This window comes from Eulemur rufifrons, chromosome 2 (genome assembly GCF_041146395.1).
Source record: "Eulemur rufifrons isolate Redbay chromosome 2, OSU_ERuf_1, whole genome shotgun sequence".
In the NCBI taxonomy this organism is placed as follows: Eukaryota; Metazoa; Chordata; class Mammalia; order Primates; family Lemuridae; genus Eulemur; species Eulemur rufifrons.
This window is the reverse complement of record NC_090984.1, coordinates 13403744-13419564: the sequence shown is the minus strand read 5'-3', so window position 1 is coordinate 13419564 and position 15821 is coordinate 13403744. Positions and strand designations below refer to the sequence as shown.

Sequence of the window (15821 nt, the reverse complement as noted above, 5' to 3'; positions counted from 1 at the left end):
TTCCAAAAATTCTATCCCAGGATCAAGTGTTGTATCTTGCTGTTGTGACTCTAATTTAGTCTCTTTCAGATCTGGTACATTTCCTCAATCTTTCCTTGTCTTCATGACCTTGATACTTTTGAAAATGACAGACTCGTCCTTTTGTAGAAAGTCATTCCATGTGGAGTTGTCTAGTATTTCCTTATGATTAAACATTTGTGGCAGGAACGGTAGAAGTGATACTGTATTCTCAGGATGCATACAACGTTGATTTCGTCCTCTGTTGATTATGCTAACTTGGTCGAAATAGTGTCTGCCACTTTCTTCAGTATGGGTATGTTGTACTTATTAATAAGTGCTTTATGGGAAGACACTTTGAAACTAATTACATATCCTGTTCTTCAACAAATTTAATATCCACCAATTTAATATCCACTGAAGATTCTTGTGTGAATCAATTATTATTATAATGGCTGCCAAATGATGATTTTCTAATTCCATCTTGGAGCACTTCCTTACTAACTTGTTAACAAAGGTGTTCTGGGCTGACTCTTCTTGTATTTTTCCTCGACCCAGCCCTGGGATCCACTATTTCTTCAAGGAGCCCTGGTTTCTTTTAGTGGAAAATGATATTTAGAAACGAAGATCTGGGTGCCCGGTGTACTCATTGCTACCATGAAATCATTAATTCCTGGCTTTCTCATCATAATACATATGCATGTATAACACATTTACATATCTATCTATAAAACCATGAGTAAACACCAATACCTCTAACCATGCCCTGCCTGTTACGTGAATTTTATCTCAAATTTTAAAAAAGAAAAAAAACATGACACCATCGGAATGCCATCAGCAAAATTCAGACTGAGAAGCTGCAATATAAAGGATGCATTTCTTTAAAAAAAATTTTCCATTTTTGTACGTTTAGATTTTTCCATAATAAAAATATTTTTAAAAATTTTGGTACGTTCCTCCCAGTCTTTTATCTGGGCATTTTATCCACATCTTAGAGCTTTCTGACTCATGGAAGGTGTTCAATAAATACGGGGAAAGGCCTCATAACTTGGAACAGCTCTGGGTTGGGAATCTGCTTGCAACTTACTAATTGTCGGACCTTCCTTGGGTGAGTCAAATTTCTGTTCTCTGTCTATAAAATGGGGCTGGTACATTATGCCCACCACCTAGGGTTGTTGCAAATACCAGCTAATGATTTGGCAAAGATTTAACATGCTTCCTGAAAGACAGTAAATGTAGAATTGCCATATGAACCAGCAGTTCCACTTCCGGATATGTACCCAAAAGAATTGAAAGCAGGGACTCAAACAGATATTTGTACACTGATGTTCATAGTGGCATGATTCATGATAGCAAAAAGGTAGAAGCAACCCAATGGATGAATGGATAAATGCAATGTGATGTTTATGCAATGGAACATTATTCAGCCTTAAAAAGGAAGGAAATTCAAACCGGGTGTGGTGGCTCACACCTGTAATCCCAGGGCTTTGGCAAGCCAAGGTGGGAGGATCACTCGAGGCCAGGAGTTCAAAACCAGCCTGGGCAGCATAGCAAGACCCTGACTTAACCAAAAATTCAAAAACTAGCCAGGCATGGTGGTGCAAGCCTGTAGTCCCAGCTACACCAGGAGGCTGAGGCAGGCGGATCGCTTGAGCCTGGGAGTTCGAGGCTGCAGTGAGCTATGATTGCACCACTGCACTCCAGCCTGGGTAACATAGCAAGATCCTGTCTCACAAAAAAAAAAAAAAAAACTCTGACATGTGCTATGACATGGATGGACCTTGAGGACATTATGCTCAGTGAAATAAGCCAGTTACAAAAGGACAAATCCCGTGTGATTCCACTCATAGGAGGTCCCTAGAGCTGTCAGATCCACAGAGACAGAAAGTAGAACGGTGGGTACTAGAGACTGGGGACGGGGTGGAGAGTTAGTGTTTCATGGGGACAGAGTTTCAGTTGGGGAAGGTGAGAGAGTTCTGGAGACAGAAGGTGGTGATATTTGTACAACATTGTGAATGTGCTTAATGCCATAGAAGTGTGCACTTAGGAATGGTTAAAATGGTCCATTTTATGTTATGTATATGTCACCATAATTATAAAAGACTAAAAACAGAGCCTGGCACAGAGTGAGCATGACATGCTTATTAAATCACTGAAATTGGAGTAATTAAAATAGCATCACTGGCCTGTGACTCCCAAGGTGACAGACAGCATGTCAGTCTCTGCCTCCGGCCTTGGTGAATAGGGGAGGCCCCAGAAATATTTGATCTTTTGACTGCTTGAAACTCTTTGGGGTGCTTCATTGCTTCCCCAGGCTCCCCTGGAGCTTCTGTCCACCACACGCCCCAGCCTGGGTCTGTGGGAAGTGACCCTGGGGCGTGGGGTGCCCTGGAGTGTGGGGTGCCTGGCTGTCCCTACGCTGCCATCATTAGCCTTGGCCCTCACACACCCTGGCTCCCTCCAACTCCCATCTCAACAGCCCCTGGGCTCAGAGCTTCTCTGGAGTGGCTGTGTCTGGCAGTGCCCGTCCCTCCAGGCAGGGAACCAGAGCCCAGGATCAGGAGGGAGCCAGCCCTCCTCTCCTCCGGCCTCCAGGTATCCATGGCGAGAATGGCCTCTTTAGCCAGAGGCTAAAGCTGGAGCTTCCGGGACAGCGGCTGGTTGCACCCACCAGGTCAGGAGGTCACCTGGGGCAAAGTGGAGGGCCTGGCCTCCTCACCAGTGTAGCCCGGTGCACATGGAGAAACTGGATGCTGGGAAGGGCAGAGGAACCCCAGGCCACCCACTTTGCCCGTCATGGGCGTTCCCCCACTGGGCCTTCCTCTAGTGACAGTCTAGAGCTAGCATCCTCTGGGCAAGGCCCCCCTTGCCAGGACCCCAGGGGAGCAGGTGGCCTTAAGGAGGGGTCGGAGGTGAGGTGTGCTGAGCACGGCACACTGCCCCCACCTCCACCAGGGGGCGCACCGGCCGGCTGGGCTACCGGTCCCAGGGCCAGGGAGTTAAAGGTCAAGGACACCCTCTCGGGCCACACCCCCAGCTGTCCCTCCCTCCCTACCACCCCACCCCACCTCGCCCGAGGACCCCAGTGGCCGTGCGGTGGCCATGCGGTGACACGTGGAAAGCCTACTGGTCAGCTCGGGGGCGGGTCTCCGTGTTGCCCTGGGCCGGTGCTGGAGCCCAAAGCCCCCCAGGGCTCCAGCCTGGTCTTCTGGCTCCCCATGGGGCTGGGACTGGACGGGTAGGGGAGTGGGGTGGGGGGCAGCCTGCATTGGGGAACATGCACGGAGGGGCCGCCTGGCGGAGAGAAAGAAGACAGAGGCGCTGTGGCAGGTTTCTGTACAGGAAGTCGGATTATACATTTTAGTAACGGGCCAGAGAAACGAGGCAGGGCGGGGTGGGGGCGGCAAAACAGTGCGGGGGCGGGGCACAGGGAGAATAAGAGATCCGAGAGCTGGGGTTTGGCGTAAATCTTACAAAGTGTATAAAGTATCTGTGTTTCTCTACAATAACAAAAACCAAAGGCTACAAGAGCGGTTGTATATACAAAACACGGAGATATTGCTTCACTTGCAAACAGGTTCCAGACCAGACGGGGAGACAAGACAGAAGGGGGGTGACGGGGAGGGCCAAGGGGGCGCGCTGCGTGCAAGAGGAGGGCAAGACGGGGACAGGCTTCTCCCAGCGACAATCTGCAGGCGGAGCTGGGGTCGCGCACGCACAGAGGTGGGCGGCCAGTGCGTGGGCAGGTGCCCGGAGCCAAGAGGGTCCGCCTGTCCAGGCTCTTCGGGCATCAGCCCCGAGTGGGGTTCTGGGTGGGGGTGACCGGCCAGTGGGGCCAGCTGGCCAGACAGGGAGGAAGGCAATCGTTCCTTGGAGTCTGCCGAGGAAAACAGGAGAAGCCGGCTCCATCTGCCCGTCCTCCTTGTCTCCGGCCGGGCTTGTCCATCTTGCCGCCCTTCCCAGCCTGCCAAGATGCCCGCGGGGACCCGAGTTGAGTGGGTACAGCGAGCTGGGGCTTCTAGCTTTCCCCGGGCAGGACAGGAGGTGCCACTGACTCCTGCTCTTCCTGGGCCCTAGCCCTGCCGCGAGGAGCTCACTGGGAGGGCGGAGCGAGCCGGTCACAGAGGGATGGTGGGGAGGGGCCGGGAGGACACCGTGGTGGGGGCAGGCGGAGGACGAGCACGCACGCTGGGACCGAGGCGCGGGGCGGTCACAGGTTCTGGCAGCACTGCAGCTTGTTGGGTTTCTGTCCGTCGGTGGTAGGCGGCACGCTAATGTCCACCACGTTGTTGCCAGGGGACTCGTCGTGGGCTGCGCGGTCGGCGATCTGCTTCTGTGACACGATGCGGTAGATCTCTGCAAGGGGGGAGGGGGAGACCAGGTGAGCAAGCCGCATGCCCTGCAGGCCCGCGGTGACCACCTCCCTGCAGGTCTCCAGAGCTTCCCCAAAGCCCCCAGCCATGCCCCATGTACATATCAGAGACAAAGACAGGGGCTGGGCTCCAGGGGCCGCCACCCACTTGCCCAGTAAGGGCAGGACCCACATCTGGTCACAGCCAGCCTGGCCTCTTGTTCCCCAAGACCAGAGGCCCCCACCTCCCTCAGAAGTGAACTCCCGGAAGCCAGGCCGAGGGGCTCTGGGCCGCCGTGGCACCTGCCTCCCTTGCTGGACCCACCCACAGGAGCTGGGGAGAGGGAGGTCTCTGTGTCCCGTGTGCTAGCAAGGCCTGGATCTGGCCTGACCCCAGGGAGCATGCCATGTCCGGCCTTAGCAGCTTTAACAAGTGAAGGTTCTGGAGCTGCACTACCCCCTGCGAGGCGGGCACCCTCCCAGGTCCAGCCAGGCCCTGTGGCCACCTGTGAGGATGTTCTTGAACGCTTCCTCTACGTTGGTGGAATCCAAGGCTGAGGTCTCAATGAAGGACAAGTTGTTCTTTTCTGGAACAGAGAATACCGCCCAGGTGAGCGGGGAGGTGTCTGGTGTCTGGCTCCCACCTTCTGTCTTGGGGATCCCACCTGCCCGCTCGCCTGGCTCAAGACACCAATGGCCAGTCTTCAGGGAGGGGAGGCTGGTGCTGCAGCCATGAGCCCCGACACTGTGGGGGGACCTCCTGCTCCCCACACACATCTCTGATGCTTCGGTCTCCGTCCTGCCCTCGGAGGCCCGGCCGGACTCACCTGCGAAGGCGCGGGCCTCGTCGGTGGGCACAGCCCGCAGGTGGCGCAGGTCGCTCTTGTTGCCCACCAGCATGATGACAATGTTGCTGTCCGCATGGTCCCGCAGCTCCTTCAGCCAGCGCTCCACGTTCTCATAGGTCAGGTGCTTGGCGATGTCGTACACTAGCAGGGCACCCACTGCACCGCGGTAGTACCTGCGGGGCAGGGTCTTGTGAGCCACTCTGGGCCTGGACGCCCTCTGGGGCCGTGGGCAGCAGTGGCCTCACGGAACGTGGCACACGCGTCACGCACAGGGCCCAGCCAAGGGGCAGCCACCGTGGCCTTAGGAGAGGGACACGTGTCCAGAGGCCCCAGCTCTACTCCCTGCATCCAGCTTGGGAATGTGGGGGCCTGAGAGGGAGCTGGGGGCCCCAGGGTAGAAGACACCATGAGGTCACCAAAACAAGGGGGAGAAGGAAACAGCAGCTGTGCAGAGCACCGATGGCCCCTGTGCAGGGCCAGGCACGGACCACCAAGGAGATAGGTGGACACACACCCACCAGAGGGCTGAAGGAGACAGGGAGGGAGTGCAGGAGACAGCAAGGTGGTGGAGTGACGTAGTAGGGAATGGCCATGGGTTGGGAGGAGTCCAGGAAGCAGTAGCCCAAGTGGGTCCTGATGGCTGGGAGGCCCAGACAGGCACAGGGACCAGGCCAGGGTGGGAGGACAGGATCAGTGTGGACAAGGTGTGAGTCGCAGCTCAGAGGAGAGCAGAGAGAGGAGGAAGGCTGGGGAGGTGGCCAGCCAGGGCCCTTGCTGCGCTCCCGACACCCAGTAACACCCCAGTGCCCCAGTATGGCCAGGGCTGGGCGCTGCTCTGCCTGAGGGTCCCACAGCTCCTGGGGGCCTCTGAAGGTGGGGGCTGGGCCTTCCTCCACCCTCCACTCCCATGCTCTTGCCTCATCCTGCCCAACTCCTACACATCCTTCCAAGCCCCCATGCCCATGGGCCCCACTCGGCAGGGCCCCAGCCACCCGACACGCACGCGGAAGTGATGGCGCGGTAGCGCTCCTGGCCAGCTGTGTCCCAGATCTGCGCCTTGATGGTCTTGCCGTCCACCTGGATGCTGCGGGTGGCGAACTCCACGCCGATGGTGCTCTTGCTCTCCAGGTTGAACTCGTTGCGGGTGAAGCGAGACAGTAGGTTGCTCTTGCCCACGCCCGAGTCCCCGATGAGCACCACTTGGGGGGGTACAGAGGGGTGGGGAGGGTCTATGAGTCCCCATGCGCCGCCCATGTCCACCCACAGAAGCTTCCCGGTGGCTCCCTGGGCGAATGACACAGAGGAGCCCATGGGCACTGTGTTAAGCGGTGCAGAAGTGAAACAGCCACTGTGGATGGCACAACAGCCCTGCCTGTCTCTGGTCCTCAGAGCAGAGCTGCCTCTGCTGGGGCAAGGGACCTAGGCACCCCAGCAGGTGGTAGCTTGAGATGCATCTGCCCCTGAGGTGGCCGGGCAGCCGGGAGCAGACCAAGAAAACTCCAGAGCTGGGTGACCCTGGGCAAGTCACTTAACCTCTCTGGGCCACCTTTTCCAAATGTGTGAACAAGAAGGCAGTAACAGCAGCTGTCTCAGGAGGAAGCTGAGAGCACGCATGGTCACGACCCAGCCGGCACACGGCACACAGACAGGCACACAAGTGAGCAGCTGTCGTTATTATAATTGAGGTTTTGGCCAGAGCTTGGGAAGGGTCAGTGTTCCTCCCACTTCTCACCTATGAGGATCTGTTTCTGGAGCTTTAAGTGACAGGAAATGAGGAGCCTCCCCACCCCATGCCCTCAACCCTCCAGCCAAACCCACATTCAGCTCCAGCAGAGTGTTCAGCGACCTACAAGAATGTACCCCCTGGGGCATGGAAGGGACAGAGCCAGCGGCCAACTCCCACCACCCCTGCCCCCAGGGTCAGGATGCCCTGCTGACCCGGTGCAAGGGGAGGTCACACAGCTGTGCGTGTGTGCATCCTCACAGGGATCACGCACTGTGTGCTGCCACCCTGGGCCCCTGCCTGAGAGCTGGCCTCGATGCTGGGGGAGGGATGGTCTCCGCCCAGCCCAGCCCAGCCCAGTCAGATGAAAACCCCCACCCAGAAGGGCAGTCAGGGTGAGGGGCTAGGGAGGAGACAAGAGACTGTGGGCAACAGCCCTGCTGACAGCCACTGGGAACGGGAGCCCTCTGAGCAGAGCGGGCAGGGGCTGGTCAGGCTGGGGGGACATCCCTCCCTCCCACCCCCATAAAGTGTTTCCTGCCCCAGCCTCGAAAGCACCCCCTCTAGGGTGTCAGCTGCCCAGGCTCTGGGGTGAGGCCATGTGATTTCATCCAGGAGGGGCCTGGACCCAGAGCATCCCATGCAGGGGAGATCAGTGTGTGCATGTATCCAAGTGCACGTGGTGCAGATGAAACTACAGGTAGCAGCCAACCAGATGCCCCAGCCAGACGCGCCATGGAACCCCAGCAGGTCTGCCTGGTGGCTCGGTCACCCATGGCCCCGAGGAAGGGGTATCCACTGAGCCTTGGCAGAGATGGGGAGGGCTAGCCCTCCTGGGACTGGGGAGGTGCAGGCTGGTGGGCTGAGCCCTGGCTGACACGGAGGACCCTAGCCCCCCTGGGAGTCCTGCCCCATGGAGAGAGCAGGGCCAGGGCCCACCAGGCCGCCCTCCCCTCGGCCACACTGAACTGCTGTGCTGACGGGCTCAGCATTCTCCCGTTAGAAAAGATTCACATCCCAGAGCTGATCCCGGAGAAAGGGGGTGGAGGGGTGCCCCGGGAGCTGGTGTTTCTCTTTCCTGAACTCACTGAATGATATGCTTACGTGGAGTGTTCTTTCCTGTCCGAATGCAGCTACTTGGGGGAAAGTTGTCTGTGTGCCTAGACTTCTTATCTGCTTCACTGCCCCCACCTCAGTCCAGGCCACCATCATCTCTGTATGGGTTCCGTGCCAGCCTCCTACCTGAGGTCCCTGCATTCACTCTCATCCCCAACCAAAAGCCTGTCCTCCCCACGGCAGCCAGAGGGCGACTGTGAGCACCTAAGTCAGGTCTGGTCCCTTCTCTGCCTAGAGCCCTCCATGGCTCCCACTTTGCTTGGGGAAAAGCCCAAGTCCACCCCACAGCCCACAAGTCCCTGCGCCACCTGCCCCGGCATCTCCCTGTGCTCCCCGCCTCCCTGCATGGGCTATGTCCTCTGCCTGGAACCCCCTTCCCCAGGCACCCGCCTAGCTCCTCCCTCATCTCCTTTGTAGGATTCCTCAGATGCCACTTGGCCAAGGAGGCCCTTGATGTCCCCCAACCTTCCTTGTTCCCCGGCCTGGCTTTCCCTCCACCGACTCTTGCCACCCTCTCGCTTGCCAGGTTTCACTTATGTGTTTTCTCGCCAGTCTGCCCCAAGGGCAGGAATCAGGCCCTGGCACAGCGCCGGGCACCCAGTAAGCACCCGATGAATGTCTGTCGAATGAGCAAACACCAAAGCAGCTGGCAAAGCCTCCCAGGCTTACCCCTGAGATACACACATACCCCTGGAGGGTGCTCAGGTCACCATTCCTGGGCCACAGGGGAGGGCAGATCAGGCAGCCCCCACAACCCGGCCCAGCACCCCCTCCAGCTGGCTGCTTTAGAGCCAAGTACAACAAGAACAAGAACACAAAGAACACTTAATGAGTCTGTGCTGAGGAAGTTCTTGGTGCATCACTTCGTGGAAGCCTCACGCAGCCCATTTTACAGATGAGCAAACTGAGGCTCAGATGAGGAACGACCAGCCCAAGGCACACAAGGTGGGAGGGCAGAGAAGGGGTCTGAGCCCCTGTATATTTGCCAGCTTGCCCCCACCTCCCAACTGTGCCCACCAAGCAAGCAGTGACTTGTCCAGGGCCACCTGCGTGGGAAGTCGTTCAGGCAGGATTTAAACCCAGGTCTTCTGGGTCCAGGGCCTAAGCTCTTTCCCTGCCAACTCACCACCTCACCCGCTGTCCTCCCCCACCCCTCAACATGTGGCTTGGGGGTCCTGGTTCCACCTCATAGGGGACATTGGGGCCCTGGGCACCCCAGCCTGGCAGCCTCCCCAGCTCCGACAGCACCCTGTCCCCCTGGGGCAGCCAGCAAACTCCTGCGCATCCTTCAAGACCCCCTTGGCTCAGGCCCCTCGGTTCCCTGCAGACCACCACCTGGCGGGCCTATGAGACCCGTGACGGCAGGGTGGGCATTCTCTGACGACACTGTGGGTGCCCACCAGACCGGCCAGTTGACTTCAGAGAAAGACAAAAAGAGATGGAGTGAGCATGGGCGTGTGCCCAGGGCCAGGCTGGACAGACAGTGGGGACACCGCCCGCACCACCAACCCCTCACCTCCTTCCCACGGCAGCTACAGGAGCCGGCCCACAGCCAGCGGGGGCATTGCTGAGTCCCCAGGTACGACACAGGACACTTGGGCCCTGCCTGGGTCCCCTACCACCCTCACTCCCTTCCCAGCTGTGCCCCAGTTGTACAGCCTTGGGGACCCCTTGGCCCCATCAGTTGTGTCCCGGCCTGGCCAACAATGTCCTCAGGACCTGGGCCAGGCCCAGTGCTAAGTGCTTAGCAGGCCTCAGTTTACCACGTTCTCAGGGACGCCCTTGGGACACACGTAAATATTATTATTCACACGGAACAGATGGGGACACTCTACCCAGTGAGACCAAGTCCCTGGCCCACTGGGTGCGATGAGAACGGTGGAGGCCGCCACCCAGGTGGACCGCAGGAAGGCCGCGCTGCCTGGGCAGTCCCTGGCCCAGGCTGTCCAATGCAGACAGGTGGCCCCACATGCAGGCTGGGCATGAACACGGCATTGTCGAGGGCACAGAAAACAGTCTGTTGTCTTGAGGAAATAAAGGGCCCTTCAGGACACAGCTCCCAGCATTTCCACAGAAGTTGGCGGCTTCGCTGGCCAGGAAACGACCCGCTAGACACGCCGCTTGGCTCGCAGAGCAGGCAAGCCCAGTCGTCAAAAACAAAAGGCTGGCACCTCTCAGAGCTCCAGGTGCTCTGGCCTGCCCCGTGACAGTGTGGTGCCCCCGCGCCCCAGACCCTAGCGCTCAGGCAGACTGAGTGGCCATTCAGGGCGCTGTGCCCCCAATTCAGGCAGCACCAGGACCCCCCATTCTAAATGGGGAAGGTGGTACGTTTGGGTCCCCCAACAGCAACTGAACAATAGGCCAAGTGAGGCCTGCCCAGGCGGGAGAGCTGGGAGCTGCCTGGGGAGCTGGCCTGTTCCCTGGGGACCAGCAGCCACTCTTCTCCTTGGACAGTGGTGGACACACCCAGAGCATGGGGCCTGGGGCCACCGCAGCCAGTTTCCCACATAAGCCGTGGGCCAGGGGCTCCAGGGAAGGGGGAAGGGCCCTGGGAAAGCCTCAGTGACCCTTGGGGACACAGCTGCTCCCAATGCGGACCCGACAGCACAGTGTGCATCTGAGGAAAAGTCAGGGGCACCCCCGGGATCTATGGGCAGGCTGGAAAAATGGCATGGCAAAAAGGATAGAATGTTAGGATAAATGCAAGGATCTATAATTAGGCACAAATAAACAATCGCACTCCCATGGGAGGTGGAGACTGTTCAGGGAGAAAAACAAACATTGCTCAGGGGACTGCCCAGGGGAGCTGCTGGCCTTGGCCCCTGAGGTCAAGGGAGCCAACAGGAGTGGCCACCAAAAAAACAAGGCAGTGGCAAGAGGGTGGCACAGGGAGGCAGCCAGTGTCCCAAGTAAAGTGGTGTGGCCCCTCCATGCCAAGGGAAAGCGACTAAAGCCTGGGGCAGGGAGACGGGTGGAAGAGCAGGGCGGGCCGGCTTGGCACAGGGTGGGGCAGGAGGATGGCTGTCCTCTCGAATCCTGGGGGGGCGTTCCCCACAGGCGGCCCGGCCAGAGAGCCACATGGTGACAAAGTTGGCCCCTCGCAACACTTCTGGTACAGTTGTGACATGGATGTCTCTCCAAGGCCAGCCCATCGCCCTTGTTGGGCAAGGGTGGACAGGCCCAGGCCGGAACCTCTGCAGGCCCCAGGGGTCAGCACATCTCTTTCCGAAATTGTGTTTCCACATTCGTGTTTCCATTAACCCGTGACATTATGGCAAGCGACGTGATGCTAGGGGCCTGCCTGCCACCTCCTTTCCTTCCTTCCTTTTTAATTTGCCAGAGCCATAGGCAGCATCCTTTTCCTATATAATAGGGTGAAAATCTGAACGGATTTAAAGACAAATATTGAGAGAACAGAGGGATCCTCCGATGAGGTCTACATTGTGAAGGTCACACATCAGCCGACCAGTTGGGGAAACGCTGACCTTATGGATGAGACTTTTGCTACCAAAAAGCTCGAGAAGGTCAGCAGGGCACCGGTTCCACCCAGGGAAAGGAGGCCAGGCAGGGAGGGCAGTGGGGCAGGTGGGCGCCCCCCCCCCCCCCGCCCCGCCCCATGCCAGCTGCCCCAGAAGTCAGATCCGTGTTTCCGGGAAGCGTTCCCTAGAGATGAGTCTCAGGAACCGCACGGCCTCGCTGCTGCCCCTGACCCAGTAACTGTCCTTCTGGGAACACACTTCAAGGAAATAACCCTAAGGCCACAAGGATGACTTGGGCAAACACTCGCAGGTGGAGCATTTATAACAAGTGAAAATAACAAGCAGGGAATGACCACAGAAACCTAGATGTGGCCCTTGGGAGAAATGTACCCTGCCCTGGCAGTGCCACCTCTGGGTAGGTGCCCAGCCACAACCTGGGAGCAGCTGCCCCAGGGTGGAGTGACTGGACTGGCTGCAACAGGACCAGAATCTGCTCCCCCTGTCACCAGAGGGGACCGTTCTGATCTCCAGTCCCCAAAACCTTTCCAAAGCTTCCCTTGGCCACTAGGGTGAGACCTTGGGCCTGACATCTGCCAACCACGCAGCTGCACCTGTGTCGACATTATAAACCTGCGTGCAGCTGCCAGAGTCCATGGTGTGGTGGGATGACTCTAAGCCTTTGCAGAAGCACTCCCTCTCCCTCTGCCGGGAAGCCTTTTCCCACACGGATAGCCCAGGTAGGCAGACCTCTGCCCCACTCTCCACAACCCCAAGATGCCGGATGATACCACAGACTCAAGGGTCATTCAAGGCCAGCTGTGGACACAGAGGTCACTCCTGGGGATGGCCAGCTCTCTCAATGAGGTGAAGACGTCAACAGCTGGCATAGGAGGCAGACTCTCCCAGAGCAGGCAGCAGAGGGCAAAGGGACCTGGCGTGGGCCCAGGCGTTAGCTCCCAAGAGTTGCTATTGTCAGGCAGGGAGCCCAGCATGGACAGCACAGGGCCTGGCCAAAGCCCAGCTTGGCACAGGTGCTGTGAAGCCAGTGACCCCTAAACCAGCCCAGCTGAGAAACAAGGGACTCCAGAAACGTGCAGGGAGGCTCCCCAGCTTGAGGGGCAGGGTGAAGGAGCTTCCCAACTGGCCCCAAATCGGCACAGCTGCCTGATCTGCCTGGGTCTTACTTAATGTTCCCAGAACCCTCAGTCCCTTGGGTGGGGAAGATCCCCCAACAGGATGCCAGGCCATATGCACGCATGTGTTGTGGGGAGGTGATCTGACAACCCCAAGTCCCAGATCCTGGCGGCAAGCCCCCAAGACCCACGCCCAAAGTGGTAAGGTACACAGCTGGCCTGGGCTCAATCCTGCTCCAACACCTATCAACTATGTCCTTGTTTCTCTGGGCCTCAACATCCCAGTCTGTAAAAAGACAGGCTGGACCATATCGACCTCCCAGGGATGCGGAGAGGATTTAAATGAGTTCTCGCAGGTAAAGTGCTCAGAAAAGTGCAGGTACTGGGTTAGTACTATTAAGAGTTCTAAGGGTTAAGAGACAGAATTGTTGCCCCCCACACAGGAGGCCCTCCACGCAATTCCGTGTCCGCACCCCAATCCAAAGCTTCCCTCCAAAATACACCTCGCTCCCCAACCTCGACCCAGGTACCATTGTCCGCCACGCCTTCCCCTCCCAGGCTCCGCCTCCAGACGCGCTGCCCCCAATCGGGCCAGGCTTCATGGAGCCCCACCCCGATCCGTCAGGCCCAACCCACTTACTGGACACGCCCACCAGTCCTGACCCCGCCTCCAACGGCCCCGCCCCCACGCCAAATAGCGCTTTCACCCACCCCGACCCGCCAAATACTGGGGAAGCCCCGCCCCCTCGCGAGGCCCCGCCCCAACGGCCTCTCCCACAACTCCGGGCCCCACCCCCTCTGGTCCCCGGCCCCGCCCCGGCGCATCTTGGGCCCCCAAGCTTCTCTGGGCCACCAGCTCCGCATGGCCGCACACCCCGGCCCGAAGCTGAAGAAGCCCGGCCTGGGCCGGCCTTCCCAGCTGCCTGACTCGCCGGTACCCAAGCCCCGGGCTCCGGCCTAGGCCCAGCAGCCTGGAGCGCAGCCTCGGCCCGCCATCCCGCCGACTCGCCGCCGCGCCCTGGCCTGTCTATGCCCCACTCGCCGCACCTTTGAATAGGTAGTCATACTCGTCGTCCCGGGTCCCCATTGTCCTGGCGCTTCCGGCGGGATCGGCGACTCCGCAGCCCCACCACAAATACCCGACGGGGGCGGAGCCGGCGCCGCGCAGAGCGGCGGCCAGATGGCCAATCAAAGAGGGGTGGAGTAGCGACTGGCGTCCAACGCAGCCAATCAGAGCTAGAAGCAGAGCCCCAGGGGAGGGCGCTGCCTGGTATCCACCCTCCTCGCCCTCGGTGTCCTGGAGAAAGGCGGAAGGAATGCGGACCTTTCTGAAGTGACGGCCGCGCCAGCTTATCAGAGGCGAGCTCAGGAAGGCGGGGCGGAAGACTGGAGCAATGAAACAGATTGACAAATCAAGTAGCCAATGAAAGGCTTCATTCAGACCCGACCCAAGTATCCGAGGACCTGTCCGGGAAGGGAAATGAGGCTACGTCCAGGTGATGCTACGCTGCTAATCGTCCCGATGACGTCATAGGTCAGTGCTTGCGGCTCTGGCCTCTCTACGCGGCCAGTAAATGACCGTTTCCGGGGGCCTCTGTGCGGGGTTTTTTTTGTCCAGGTTGCAGTTTCCATGCTTACATTGGTGACAAGTTACATTAGCCCTCTGTGCCTTAGTTTCCCCCTCTCTAAACAGGGAGGGAGCCCACCTCAAGGAATCTTTTGCGACTACCTAGATCCTTTCCTTGGACACATACCAAATCGACCTGCCACTTTCTGCCATTAAGTCTTTAACAAATATTTATAAATCCTTATTGGGCACTAGGCGCTCTCCAACATGACCTCCCGCCCCTCGTTGTCTCTGAACTCTGTTTTATCACCCCCTCGCATAGGATTTATCACTATCTGACATTAAAGGTTGTGTTTATTTTATGTATTTAAAGTATATAACATGCTGTGTTTTGGTTTTTGTTTTTGTTTTTTTAGAGACAGGGTCTCGCTGCGTCACCCAGGCTGGAGTGTAGTGGCATCATCATAGCTCCCTGCAGCTTCCTATTCCTGGACTCAATTGATGCTCCTGCCTCAGCCTCCCGGGGAGCTGGGACTACAAGCATGTGCCACCACGCTGGGCTAATTTATTTATTTCCAAACGCCTGACCTCGTCTGATCCTTCCACCTCGGCCTCCCAAAGTGCTAGGATTACAGGTGTGAACTGCCAGGCCCAGACAGATTTGACTATCTTATATTTATCTCTCCTGATTTCTCGGAAGGTTAGATAAACAACTTAGTTTCCGTTTGATGACCTGGAACTTTAGCATGAGTAACTCCATGTTGGTTTGATGTGTTGGGGCCTAGTGCAGGAGCTCAGTTCAAAATAATGGGCCCCTATAAGTTGTGTGTAACACGTCCCATACACAAATTCGACTCTTCCCATATCCACTCTTCCTCCTGTGTCTCCGTCCCTCTCTCCCCACTATCAAAACAGAGGTGAAGGACTCCCCTCTTTGCATCTTCTTCTTCTCTCTGTCTCCCTCCCTCCACCACCCACAAGTGCCTCCTTCCTCCTACATTTCTCCTTATTCTGAGCACTTCTTACCCCCTCCATATGCGCCACCTGATCCTTGTCCCTTTCCTCACTGCCTGAACTTGTGCAGCTGCTTTGCCCACAGCAGTCTGAAGGAGTTTCTAAAAACATTAAGTCAGGGCTGGGCACGGTGGCTAACGCCTGTAATCCTAGCACTCTGAGAGGCTGAGGAGGGAGGATTGCTTGAGCTCAGAAATTCGAGACCAGCCTGAGCAAAAGCAAGACCCCCATCTCTACTAAAAATAGCCGGGTGTCATGGCGTGCACCTGGAGGCTGAAGCAGGAGGATCCCTTGAGCCTGGGAGTTGGAGGTTGCAGTAAGCTAAGATGACGCCAGTGCACTCTACCCAGGGCAACAGAGTGAGACCATGTCTCAAAAAAAAAAAAAAAGAAAGAAAGAAAGAAAGAAACGTTGAGTCAGATCACATTACTCCCCTGTTTAAAAACATTTTAGGAGGCAGGAAAGCATCCTGGAGGAAGTGGTATTTGCACCAGGTCCTGAAAGATGAAGAGTGGACCATGGGAGGGAGAGGAAGTGGAGGGAGCAGCGTTTCAAAGGCACAGAATAGCAAATGAGAGAGACTCAGCAGGGTA

General features: G+C 57.5%; 1 protein-coding gene across 1 annotated transcript; it reads right to left on the bottom strand.

The window, feature by feature from the left end:
• Positions 1-3492: 3492 nt before the first annotated feature.
• Positions 3493-13968, bottom strand: RAB11B (RAB11B, member RAS oncogene family). Its single transcript, XM_069496379.1, has 5 exons — positions 13695-13968; positions 6200-6395; positions 5176-5369; positions 4855-4935; positions 3493-4353 (listed from the first exon to the last, which is right to left on the bottom strand). The coding sequence occupies exons 1-5, from the start codon at positions 13732-13734 to the stop codon at positions 4208-4210; spliced, it is 657 nt and encodes a 218-aa protein (XP_069352480.1). The 5' UTR covers positions 13735-13968; the 3' UTR covers positions 3493-4207.
• Between the last annotated feature and the right edge of the window lie 1853 nt (positions 13969-15821).